General features: G+C 41.7%; 1 protein-coding gene across 1 annotated transcript in view; it reads left to right on the forward strand.

Moving 5' to 3' along the window:
* Positions 1-2,203: 2,203 nt before the first annotated feature.
* NAV3 (neuron navigator 3) overlaps positions 2,204-14,358 on the forward strand; it is a 344,164-nt gene continuing 332,009 nt past the window's right edge. The window contains exon 1 of the mRNA XM_069975584.1: positions 2,204-2,320. Within this exon, the coding sequence (XP_069831685.1) occupies positions 2,249-2,320 (72 nt within the window). The 5' untranslated portion in view covers positions 2,204-2,248. The remainder of the gene's footprint in view (positions 2,321-14,358) is intronic.

A 14,358-nucleotide genomic window follows, 5' to 3' on the forward strand; every position in this document is an offset into this window, starting at 1 on the left:
TTGAAAAATGAATGGGTTTAATGAGGATGTATTATGTTTCAATATGGGGACAGGTATGCAGTGTATGTGAGATGAAGTCTAACACATAGAGATTATGTATCATCAATACAAAGAAATCTGAGAAAGGTAAATGATATGCAATTACCATTAATCTGCTAGACCTTTACAATTGGTGGAGGTGTAATTGCAGTGCTATTGACTAATACAACAAAGAGTGAAACAGAAACTGGAGTGAGGTAGTTAAGCTATTGCTGTGTATTAACAGCGTCTATAAATTCTCATTTTATTATTCTGTTGTTGTTTCCCAAGACGTTTCAAGTGTTTAGTTCCCCTGCAGCCCAAATCTAGATCTTTAGTCAATTATGGTTAAGTTGATTCTTGTGAAGTCTTTTCTGGCCAGTAATTGAATTAAGAAAGCTGCCTAAAGAAATGAAAAAAAAAAAAAAAAAAAGTTTGTCAGAAAGTCAGAACATTGCAACAGGCTTACCAGACGTCTTTAACTTTTAACATGTCCATGGCCCCATGGTGTTGGTGTTTGGAACCAGTCCTTTGGGATTGTCTAGATGCATCTACTGTATTTCATTCAAGCTGCTCTATGCACATAGAATGCTATGTTTGTACTGTATATAGGCCTGTTTGTTTAAGAGCCTAAGAAACCATGTTAATTTCATTATACAATCCATTAATTACCATTTACAGTAAAAAGCCAATAATAGTTTTGCATTGTCATAGAATGATTGTAATGTACTTGAGAAATTCGATTACTAAACCTGTAATTTCACTAAATGGACACTTTGGGTGTGTCCATTTTTGCACATCTCCACTCGATACATAGATGAAGGTTTTTGGGAAATTTTTGCTCCTTTGATAGAAAGTGGTTTCCATGACCAATGACAGTAGGTTAAGTCAATGTTTTATATAATGCTGCATGTAGTGTGTTAGAGTGTTTACTTCAGTGTAAGAATTACTGTACTGTATAGCAGTTGCTATATGTCCTGCAGGAAGTGGTGTATTCTTTAAAGTCTGATTCAGCGCTCTTTGCTGCCACCTCTGTCCATGTCAGGAACTGTCCAGAGCAGTAGAGGTTTTCTATTGACACTTGCTTCTGCTCTGGACAGTTCCTCACATGGACAGAGGTGGCAGCAGAGAATATTGTGTCAGACTTCCTGCAGGACATACAGCAGCTGATAACTACTTAAAAGGGTTATGCAGTGCTACAAAAACATGGCCACTTTCTTTCAGAGACAACACGACTCTTGTCTCCAGTTCAGGTGCGGTTTGCAACTAAGCTCCATCCACTTCAATGGAACTGAGCAGCGAAACCCCGCCCAAGCTGGAGACAAGAGTGGGGCTGTCTCTGGAAGAAAGTGGCCATGTTTTTGTAGCGCTGGACAACCCCTTTAAAGGAAGTAATTTACAAACCTGTATACCTTTCTGACACTAGCTGATTAGAAATATTTTTTTGTCAAAGTACCCCTTTCACTTTAATAGACTATGGTATCCTATACCCTATACTGTACAGTTCCTTTTTTATTACAATGTGAACCAATTGGCACCATATCCTTATATTGTGACATACTTTGTATCCCTCTGAGGTACATGTCGGTAAATCCTCCCAATGTATGCCTCCAACAGAAGGCTCAAACAGTGTGCCAACAAAGCCCGACTGGCAATTATTCTGCCTGCAAAGTCTTAGCACACATGTAAGCAACGTGTACTTTGTGCAGTCAGCACAACAAGTCTTCAAATTCCTTACTGAATAAAAGAATATGCTCTTCATAAATGTAACTTTATATTGTATGCTTATTGTTCTACATATTTTCATATTCTGCTTTTGCTTCTCTTAGATGGTGTGAATATTGAATACATTTTGATATGTGTTTAGACAGTACACACTGAATTTCTGTGTCTTATCTCGACAGGTTTATAGATGAAATGTAAATCTTCAGGATGGGACAACGTGAAGAATGCAGAAGATAGCAATTGGAATTGGAGTTCTGGATGGATGCAGTTCTCATACTGTGGAAGTGTTTTAGACCGATATGCTGATACTGACAGCTCAGAGACAGACCTGCAGATTTGCAAGGGTTATCGCTTGGATTTGATAAATGCCTTTTTTAATCATTCATGGACTCTGTAAATTTTGGAGCACAATTGTGATGGAAGAAAAGGCTCAACTGTGTATCTGTAGCTCTCAACTTGTGGATTAGTTTGCTGATATCTTTTCCAAAGGGCAAAAGTAGATGTGATGGATGTGTCTTCAGAAATGAGCAAGCATGGGAAGAATCCGATAAATCATAAACTTGAAGATCAGAAAAAGGTAAGATTACATTACATTAGTACATTGAGTTATTTTTATTGGTGCCTTATTGAGCTGGTCTCTGGTCCTGACCTGGATCATGTGACCGGTCATTAGACTCTGAAATTTGCAGTTATATTTTCAGCAGAAGTCGCTTTGGCTATTCACGCCAATGAAAAGCAAGTCAATGTGCTCATTGGAATGAACAGTGAGTGCATGTGCAAACAAACTACAAGTCTCAGTGAGTAGCAACACTAGTCATGTGATCCACATCAGGACTGGGACAGAGAGGTAGCTAATAAGTCACAGAATATCTGAACATTGTAAAGGTTTCTTGGTTGATCTTGGTGGATAAAAAGCCATGGATTCCAGGAGATGGCATATTCTTTCACTTTAGATTACATAGTCTGGTTAAAAAGCAGACATGCGAACACACACACAAACACACACACACACACACACACACACACATATATATATATATGTAATTAAAATGTAGGGATTAGTTGTAAATCAATATTCTGTGTGCGTAGTTTTGCTTCTCTTAATATAGCTACCGTGTTTCCCCGAAAATAAGGCAATCTACCAAGTAGCCCAAAGTAAGGCACCCCCTGAAAATAAGGCTGTCCACCCCTACCTTCCACCGCTCACACCCTCCCTCCCCGTGATTGTCCCGTGCCACTCCACCCCTCTGTCTCCCTCCTGTGCCACTCCACCCCTCTGTCTCCCTCCTGTGCCGCTCCCCCCTTCGTCTCCCTCCCGTGCCGCTCGCCCCTCCGTCTCCCTCCCATGCTGCTCCCCCTTGTCTCCCTCCCGTGCCGCTCGCCCCTGTGTCTTCCTCCCATGCTGCTCCCCCCTCTGTCTCCCTACCGTGCCGTTCCCCCCTCCTTCTCCCTCCTGTGCCGCTCACCCCTCTCCCTCAATGTGCTTGTGTGGTGCAACATAAGACGCCACCTGAAGATAAGACAAAAATTAATATAAGGCACTGTCTTATTTTCGGAGAAACATGGTATCTATATATTTCTATTGCAGATGACAGTAGAAATTAAGTATGCTGCAGAAAAGATATATGCTCACACAACATTTTTTATGCAGAGGGATGATCATTATTTTATAATATCATAATATGATCATTATTTTAGGCCATAATTATCAAAATATGGCTGTATTTTTACATAAAAACTTTGTGTGAACATAGCCTACATCTTTTCTGCAAAATACTTCTATTCTACTGCAAGGAGCACCACAGTGGCAGTGCTGGAGCAAGATGGGGATGGAATATAGATATTTACCCAGATTTATCATGGTGTGTAAAATATAAAATGCTGTAAACTGCCCATAATAACCATTCACTGAGCTAAAGACTGAGCTGCGATTGGTTGCTATGGGCAGGTTCTAATGAACAAAATGTTATATATCTGGTCCATTATGTTATGTTATATACCCCAGTTAGTGTTCTTTAATGCCTTAGAGGAGAACTTGGGTAAACAGTAAAAATTTATGGAGCGCAGGGAAGGGGGGTGGGGGACATAATATTGGAGCTATACTTACCAGTGCAGTGTCATTGCTCATGGACCTCCGCCAGCCTCCTTCAGCTTCCACATCTGCAGTGTCACAAGCCAACTCAGATACACCCACTCAGCCAGTCAGAGACTCTGACACCGCTGCAGTCACTGACTAGCTTAACGGGTAGTTCCTTCTGAGAGAAACTGGAGACCGGAGGGTGAGAGTGAGCTGGTGACGCTATAAATATATGTGCAAACTACAGCCATTATCAGCTGCTTTTGTTAACAGGGTGTATATAGAGTTTTAATCACTATAAATGCAAAGTTGTATGTAAGTGTCATTATTATTGTAATAAGTTACTTTATATGAGCAAGAGAGCTGCTCTTACTATACACAATATGGATACTCAGTGTGGAGGATTATAGACTGAACTGTAATTTGGAACATCTGCTTCTTTGACTATTGTTTCTTTTTGTATATAATGAAAATTACATTTTCATCTAAGGAACAAACCTACTTTTAAAGGCAGTGTTATTTCTCTATACTTTTATTTTCTGTTGTAAAGAAGGCTTGACAGTACATGTTGTGGCTAAATCGCGTTGCTGTATTACTGTCTCAGTGCTGAACAATGCCAGTTGTCAAAACCCAGTTCTATAAGGTCCAAGAAGGGTGTAAATTCCCTTGGAACTTGGTTCATGAAATGTACTGATTGTTTGTTTTTATTTCATTATTTCTACAAGCAATATATCATCTATTATTGATGATCTGATGTCAATAGACCAATACTAGTAATTTGGCAATGTTAGCATTTACTAAAAATTATGTTGTAGCTGAGAGAAATAGTAAAGAAAGTAAATGGTCTTGTCAAAGCTAATGTGTTCGGTATAGGCTGAAGAGTCAATACAATGTAGATTTCTTAATATTGATTAGAAGCAGTGCTATTTACATTTAAATATACAATTGCATTATGGTTACACCAGACTCTTTGTATAAAAACAATTACATGTGAGGACCCATACTTAGAAATTGCCTAGATTTGCTTCATGTCAAGGATGCCATTTCTGGTTCCTTTGCTTGTGTGTGAGGCTCAACTGGGGAGCCGGGGGGGGGGGGGGGGGGGTTGGGGGCTTGACTGTCTTTAACCTTGGCTCTGACTCATGACTATGGCTAAGTTGCCAAAAGCTCAGATTTGGCAATGTTCATCTGATTCCCTCCATCTGGAGAAGTTAAATGCCGCTGTATACATTTTTTCCTGGCAGCTCTAGGGAGGCATCCAACTTCTTCAGATGCCGGGAGTCAAATGCAGAGTGCTCAAGTTCAGAAGAACTGTGCCAATCCTGAACTTTCTGCAAATACACTAAACACTATTTTGGTACTGATTCTGTTACTGACATGCTGGTTCTGAGCTGACTCTTCTTCTCTTCATGTATATACTTAGTTAGGAACAGACCATCCTCCGAAAGGGGGCCATCACCCTGAACACAAAGTGTATGGGCCCTATTCCATGGGACAATCATCGTTCAGATTATCGCTAAGTCGTTCGAATCTAAACGACAATCGTTCGTTTGAATAGTAGTTAAAGATTAACGACCGAACGAGAAATCGTTTATCGTTTAATAAGACCTGGACCAATTTTTATCGTTGCTCGTTTGCGAATCGTTCGGATTGAATAAGATGTTGTTCGGCCGTTCGCAGTAGTGAAGAACGCAATAGCGACGACAAGACGACCGCAAGAACGATCATAAGTAACGATTATCGTTCCATGTAAATGGGTGAATGATTTCAGGTCTTTAGCAATAGCAGTCGTTTGGATCATTTATCGTTAACGATTATGCGAACGATAATCGTCCCATGGAATAGGGCCCTATGAGAGCCTACCGACTTTTCCTTATGATGTAGAAGGAGAGCAATGTTGGGCATGTTGGGTTTCAACTGCCTAAATATTTTGTTCTCAGAGAGATAAGCCACCACCAGAGCTGTCTAGCAGTGGTCTAACACAAAAGGGCTTGCCAAACATTCATGTTTATAGGAAGTCAGGAGAAATAGAAGTCAGCCAAATAAATGTTTGGCCGACAGCTATTGAAATTGTGTGTGTGCCCCATTTGCTCATACCTAATAGTAATGCTTCTGAATCCAAGTATTCATCAATGAGAGATATATAGGTGTCTGGAAATTTCCATGCTAATAAACATATTTAAAGTCATTATAACCTTTAGAATAATAAAATTTGAAATGTAAGTTTTAGATTATTTTCCTAATATGTAGTAAATTGCATTTCCAAAGCCAGTTGAAATGTGTGCAAGTGTTCATACATGTTTTACGAAGCTCACAATGCACTATCCGGTATGAGAAGCAGTGTGTATTTTGTCAATCTGTTTGTTTGCTTGATTCAGCTTTTTTACGCTGTTGTTTATGTTGGCAGTAACGCATGTAATTGAGATAAATACTGGTTTGCTGGGATATGTTTTATTCTGGGACTGAATGCTTTCTTTTGGAGCTTGATAGTTTATATACTTCCTGAATGATTTACTGCAATTCTCTTTTGATATTATACCACTGAGACACTGGTCTCCCATCTTAATATGCAGTTTACAAGCTATTATTTATTTGCAGGCAGATTCCCTATGCAATATAGAGTAAGTATGTAATTAAGATTCAATGCATCATTAAGCTTTTTTCTAGTGTCTGTGGAGATAAAAAATCATATTGTGTATACTTTCAGGACTGGCAGCCGAGCCAATGATTTATTACTCAAGCGTAATATACCATAATTGACCCGGAGATTCATTACATTTTTAATACATAAAATAAAGCTATTTTGAAAGGTACATTTCCTAACCATTATGTAATAAGAATTCTAGAAAGATGGTGACTAGCAATCTCATAATTCTTCCAATTTACACTGCGAAAATTCTTTCAAAATCAGGAAATTGAAGCAACTGTGAAAAGTATCCTCTGGCAAAATTCTAAATGTACTATTTCATGCAAGAGCAACTAGTATTTAAAACCAAAGATTTAATTTAACTTGCCAGTATCTATAGGAGCACCAGTCAACATGCATGAACATCTTGCCTGCTTGCATTTGACATTCAGAAAGCCATCCAGCCTCGGAAGGCACGGTGGGTTGTTGTTGCAGTCTTACAGCTCTGAGGCTAAACGTTTGAATCCTGTGACTTCAAATTTTCACACAGTTGGTATATTCTCCAAATGTTTACAGCAATGTTTTCTAGGTAGTCATATAACATCTAGGGTAATTGGTTTGTAATAAAATTGGCCATAGGGTGTGTGTAGTTGTAATGGGTAGAAGATTACATATTGACATTCTTTTTCTGGCATGAACATTGGACTAATTAAAATGGTAATGCATTATAGATTTTTTTTAAAACTATGTACTAAAATGTTTTTTTTCTTCACTTTTTCCCAAAATTTACAACTTCTGTCAGTTTCTGCAATTTAGGGCCCTATTAAGTGGGGCGATAATCAGCCAAATCGGGCTGATTCAGCTGATTATCGCTCGGTGTAATAGAGAAAACGTTAAGCCAATGAAACAATTGTTTCCTTAGGCCCTGACCTAAAATCTAGAGATGAGCGAATCAGCTGGATTTCTGGCTCATATGAATCAGAAATCTCGGTGGCTGACTCCCGCTGTCTGTTCCCTCTGTGCAGCGGGTGGGAGGGAGCAGGCAGCGGGAGTCAGCCGCCGAGATTTCTGATTCATACAAACCAGAAATCCGGCTGATTCGCTCATCTCTACTAAAATCATTGGGCGTCGGATGCGCATTGTTAGGTGTAATAGTGATGCGTGGGCAATGGCTGGTAAGTGAACAAACAGTTAATACATTACTTCTCCAATCTTCTCCTTCGCTCTACATGTGTTGTTAGTCCATCCTGCAACTGCGGGACCAGGAAGCATGCAGAGCGCAGGAGAAGACTGGGGGCATGCACAGGTAATGTATTATGTGGGCTGCACATACATTCTAAGCGATATCCATGCAGTCCTTGCCCAAACAGTTAATACATTACTTGCTAAATGATTATCATGCCATTTAATAGGCACAGTAAACGAGCATCGATTTAGCAGATTGGTGCTCATTTACAATATTAATCAGGCCTTCATCGGCCTGTGTAATAGTACCGTTAGGCTCCAAAGTGCTGTTAGGGATACATGGCACCTTTTGATACATTTGTCTTTGCTTTCAAAACACAGAGAAATTCTTCTATTCTCCAGTGCAGAGAGTCAAAAAAGGCTTTTCTAAGCTCTTGAATTTCTGAGGGTTTTAACATCTCCTCACTCCCCTATACCTGACCATGCGTAGAACTCGGCTTCTTGCTGACTCTCTTCAGTCGCTATGCCTGTTTGGCTGACAGATTGAGAAGGCATTCCGACTTGCTGCACTTTACTTGTACCATGTACTTTATGGAGGCATAGACGGATATATGAATTTAAGAAATGCACTATGTGTCTTATTGACTAAACAGCTGTTTAGGACTTGAATTGCAGTTGACAGGGTCAATTTAAGGGGGTTATTCAGGTTGTAAAGAATGTTTTCAAATTGCCGCAAATGAGAGTTCCCCATTCAGACTCTGCTCCCCACCCCACTCTTCCTTTTAAAACATATGATGTGAGTCGTAGATAATGAGTCATGCCATCACCGCTCAGTGATGGGAGCCATGATGCCAGGAGTTGCATGAATACTCAGGTTGCTGATTGACTGCAGCAGTCACATGTCATCTGTTACTTAAGGAAATCTAAGGTGCTTACCAGAGCTTGAACAGAGTTTTAAAGTGGTCATGCATCTTCAATAAACAATTATCTGGCCTACAGTTATCTCTCCCTTCTGGCTCACCTCCTCCCCATACACAGAAGTGTGTGTTATTCATAGATTTCTTTACCCTTTTCTATTGGTGAAAGACACATTGGGAGGCATTTATTAAGTCCGGCGTTTTTTACGCCGGACGTAAAAATGCCCCCGCAGCTCCGGCGCTACGGAGATTTATGTAGAGGCGGACTGCCTCTACATAAATCCCGTGCGCACCGTTGCGCACCGCCGAAAACCTACGCCAGCTGAGGACTGGAGTAGGTTTTCGGCGTACATTTTGGCGGAACGGATGATAAATCGCGCGGACTCTGAGTCCGCGCCCTCCGTTCCGCCCACTCTCCGCCCCTTTTCCGCCCCCTTTCCGCCCCCTGGCGTACTCGGCGGAAAGTGCCGATTTGCGAATATTTTATTCGCAAATCCGCCATTTTTGCTTAAAAAAAGACACAAATCGGCACTTTCCGCCGAAAATCATCCATTCGCCGGATGATACATGTGGCCCATTATCTTATGCTTCGTAAGTGATTGCACAATGTTCTTCAAGTCTAAGAATCTTTTAGCGTGAATACCTTTCAATTAAAATAAGCTTCTGTAAACTCACCCTCTTGACCCTTGATGGGTGTGGTCAATGCATTTTTTTTTACTCTGGGCTTCTATCCAGATCATTTTAGCTAAAGATGTTATTGTCAACTTTTGACATCACAGATCTTTCAAAATTTCCATCGACTGGGGCCTAGGTGCTGCTCCATAGAATTTCTATATAGCTTGTCTTCTGCAGTCAGAAAAGAGGGAGCACTTCTCCCGGCTGGTTCTAGCAATCAGTGGGGGTCTCAGTACCAGACTGAGTAATCAAAGCTTTTGACATGTCTCTATGACATGTTAAGGCTATTTTCCCTCGACATACTAAAGATCGAAAAGAACAGCCATTGTTTTTAAACAATAGCTTGAAATAATATTCATGATTTTTAGTATGTTGTGGGAACTTAGCCTAAAAGTTTTTTTAAAGAGACGTTAACAATTTCACTCCTTACCCTAGCAACATTTACATTCCATTGATTTTCTCTGTTCTAAATCTAAATCTCACACACCTACATACAGTATTTTGAAGGCTTCAAAATGAAACTGTAAATGGGAACATATCTTTATCTGCTAAATTTTATTAGAACGGTTGTTACTGTTTAGGCCCCCAAACATGTAGACTATAATAGCACTTAAATCTGACCTTTAGGGCCCTATTACATGGGTCAATTACACTGGACAACAAGGATTTTGCTTCCTGAAATTTGAGTGTTTTTTTCCTTCATATGTTCAGGCTGTTCATGTATTGTCCACAATATATGGGCTGTTATGTTATTTATAGGCAAGCAAAGGCATGGGTTCCTTGCATGTCACTGAAGTTGTAAAACTTCAGCAGAATTGTTAAAGACTAGGTACACCTAGGCATGTCTGTACGCCGCCTGCAGAGGCTTTAAAAATCTGCTTGCAAAGATTCTACAAGCTATTTGAAATATAAGCAGATATAAACTAAACTAAAGTATGATCTCATATAACTAAAATGTCTTGGCAGTGTCAGAACAGTTGAAATACCTTCTGTTACAGTTATGGACAGTACAAACTTAAGCCTTAAAGACACACCATGACAGCTCTTGTCATGAAAACCTATAATCAATAATAATAATAATAGTAATATTTATTTGTGTAGCATCAACAGATTCCGCACACACACAATACAGGGGTTACATTTACACTTTATTTGCTTTAATTTTTATTGTACATAGATTCAGAAAGTGCCTATAAGTTTTGGTTAAGTCAGTCACATGCCAATGTCTGAGTACAAGTAAAAAAAAAGTGAATGGTACTGTTGGAGATATAGAGTAGATGGTGAAGGGTCAGGAGAAGGGGGAACAAGTTTTGAGAATGTTATAAGTTGCCTTAGTTTTTAGGGCATGCTTGAAGCTGTAAGTGTAGGAAATGAGTCTTTGATTGGGGCATTCCACAGAACTGGTGCAGCACAAGAGAAGTCTTGGAGACGCAAGTAAGAGGTTCTGATTTGTGGAGGATGTTAGTGTAAGATTATTACTTAGAACGTAGAGCACGAGTAGGATAGTAGGTAGAGATGAGGGAGGAGATGTGTGGAGGGGCTGAATTGTGGAGAACTTTATGGGTGAGGATTTTGAACTGAATTCTGGATTTAATGGGCAGTGCAGTAACTGGCACAGGGGCCAGACATCCCTGTAATGGTTGGAGAGGAAGGTGAGTATGGCTGCTGCGTTGCTGCGAAGCTGTACTTTGGATGCAGGATTGGTGGTCAAGACAAATCCTGGGCTCCTCATATCTATTGTGCAAGATGTGCCGTTAATCTTAGAGGTTGGCTGAGAGATTATTGCAAGTCAATGCCATTTGTTGTCCCAGTAATATGCAGAATTACTAGCTTTAAGACTTCAAGGATAGCATTTGCTGTCACCTGGTACAAGAGGTTCTGTCTTTTGAAGTCACCAAGTTGACAACAGGTTGAACAGGTTGACTATTGGGGCCTGACAAATTGGAAATCATTCCAGGATGTTTTTGAGAGTTTCCTTGGAAACTATTGAGCACCAAATTACATAGAATTGGTTGTTAGTTAGGGTCACACTGTTTAACGTATATGTTTAAAGAGAAAAACAGATACAAAAAACAGATGCAGTTGTCCTGCAGCATCTAGCCTTACAAAGTGATGAAGTGCACCATCTCATTAAAAATTTATTTTCAACATTCACATTTGGAATTCTTCCCTGGAATCCATAAATGCTAGCTTACTATCGTTGGACACCAATACTGAATGCATCAAACGCTGAGTACAAATGAAAATCAGCAGCAAAACATTTTTGTTTCAGTGGAACTAATGCTGCAGGTAACACTTAGGCTATGTTCACACACTATATTTTCACAATAAATAACAGCCGTTCTTGCAGGTTGCAACAACGGCTGCTGTATATTTACAGTGTTACATTAAAATGTATTGAACAACGGCCGTAGTGTATACACACTGTATACACTACGGCTGGTGTTCTCTGCGGCCGCACAAAAAAACCCTCACAGGTACAGGTCTATTTTGTGTGGCCGCTATTCAGTAAACAGCGGCCATACAAGATAGCCTGTACTCACAGTGTAAAGTAGGCTCCCGGCCGTGGGCAATGGCAAATTGGAGCAAGGCCTGCATTTCAATTAAAATAAAATGTTCACCCCACATTTCAATTAAAATGAAATGATGTTTATCCGTCTGATACTGCAGTATCGGCCAGGTGACACATGCAGTGGTGCCGCAATGATGAGGCGACCTGAGTCGTCTGCCTCAGGCGGCGCCACCAGCTGTTATCATGGGGGCGGCATTCAGTGGCGTAGCTACCACGGTCGCAGCGGTCGCCGCCGCGACCGGGCCGCTACTGTACTGCCACTGTACTGCTCCCATCCCACTCCTTGTGACCGCAAGCAATGTTTTGCCTGCGATTACAAGAGGAGGCTGGGACGGCCCCCGGCTGACTAGCGGGGCTGGGAGCATCTTGAGGGCAAAAAAACAGGTCCTGCGAAGCTCCGCCCCCTCCGCTGGAAGCCCCGCCCCCAGCCACGGTAAGCCCGCCAGCGCGCGTGACAAGAAGACTAGAGGAACCATTCAGGTGAGTAAAGATTTTTTTGTTTTAAAGGGCATGATGGGGGTGTAGTGGTATGGTGGTGGAACAAGAGGATGATGGGGATGTAGTGGTATGATGATGATGGAACGAGGATGACGGGGATGTAGTGGTATGGTGATGGAACAAGAGGATGATGGGGGGTGTAATGGTATGATGATGATGGAACAAGAGGATGATGGGGGGTGTAGTGGTATGATGATGGAACAAGAGGATGATGGGGGTGTAGTGGTATGATGGTGGAACAAGAGGATGATGGGGGGTGTAGTGGTATGATGATGATGGAACATGAGGATGATGGGGGGTGTAGTGGGATGATGATGATGATGATGGAACAAGAGGATGATGGGGGGTGTAGTGGTATGATGGAACAAGAGGATGATGGGGGGTGTAGTGGTATGATGATGATGATGGAACAAGAGGATGATGGGGGTGTAGTGGTATGATGGAACAAGAGGATGATGGGGGGTGTAGTGGTATGATGATGGAACAAGAGGATGATGGGGGTGTAGTGGTATGATGATGAGGGGTGTAGTGGTATGATGATGGAACAAGAGGATGATGGGGGTGTAGTGGTATGATGATGGAACAAGAGGATGATGGGGGGTGTAGTGGTATGATGATGGAACAAGAGGATGATGGGGGTGTAGTGGTATGATGATGAGGGGTGTAGTGGTATGATGATGGAACAAGAGGATGATGGGTGTAGTGGTATGATGATGATGGAAAAAGAGGATGATGGGGGTGTAGTGGTATGATGATGAGGGTGTAGTGGTATGATGATGGAACAAGAGGATGATGGGGGGTGTAGTGGTATGATGATGGAACAAGAGGATGATGGGGGGTGTAGTGGTATGATGATGGAACAAGAGGATGATGGGGGTGTAGTGGTATGATGATGAGGGGTGTAGTGGTATGATGATGGAACAAGAGGATGATGGGTGTAGTGGTATGATGATGATGGAACAAGAGGATGATGGGGGTGTAGTGGTATGATGATGAGGGTGTAGTGGTATGATGATGGAACAAGAGGATGATGGGGGGTGTAGTTGTATGATGATGAGGGTGTAGTGGTATGATGATGGAACAAGAGGATGATGAGGGTGTAGTGGTATGATGATGGAACAAGAGGATGATGGGGGTGTAGTGGTATGATGATGAGGGTGTAGTGGTATAATGATGGAACAAGAGGATGATGGGGGGTGTAGTGGTATGATGATGGAACAAGAGGATGATGGGGGGTGTAGTGGTATGATGATGAGGGTGTAGTGGTATGATGATTAAGGAACAAGAGGATGATGGGGGGGTGTAGTGGTATGATGATGAGGGTGTAGTGGTATGATGATGGAACAAGAGGATAATGGGGGGTGTAGTGGTATGATGATGAGGGTGTAGTGGTATGATGATTAAGGAACAAGAGGATGATGAAGGGTGTAGTGGTATGATGATTAAGGAACAAGAGGATGATGAAGGGTGTAGTGGTATGATGATGAAAGGGCAGGAGGATGAAGGGGGTGGTAGTATTTAGATGGAGGTGTTTGTAGTATGATTATGAAAGGGCAGGAGGATGAAAGGGGTAGTAGTATGATGATGGAGGGGCAGAAGGATGAAAGGGGTAGTAGTATGATGATGGAGGGGCAGAAGGATGAAAGGGGTAGTAGTATGGTGATAAAGGGGCAGGAGGAGGGGACAACATGGGGGGCATCTGTAAGGGGGATAAAATGGGGGGCCATCTATATGGGGGATAACATGGGGGGCATCTATAAGAGGGACAACACAGGGGGCCATCTATAAGGGGGAAACATTGGGGGCCATCTATAAGGTGGACTACATGGGGGGTGTATACAATAGGGCATGCACAGAGGGGGGCATGTACTTTAAGGGGGGTCACATAGTGTCAGGGCTACCTACTAAATGAGGGTGTAAAGGGGACAGTACAGATGTGCAGTTTTTAGAGAGATGATGGTGTCAGTGTGAGGAGCCTAATATGTCTGTCTGGCAGATTCTGTGGATTCGTGGCCCAGAGAAGTTCTCAAAATCGCCCACAACAGATGGAGAAGATGAAAAGGGA

This window comes from Dendropsophus ebraccatus, chromosome 1 (assembly GCF_027789765.1).
Source record: "Dendropsophus ebraccatus isolate aDenEbr1 chromosome 1, aDenEbr1.pat, whole genome shotgun sequence".
In the NCBI taxonomy this organism is placed as follows: Eukaryota; Metazoa; Chordata; class Amphibia; order Anura; family Hylidae; genus Dendropsophus; species Dendropsophus ebraccatus.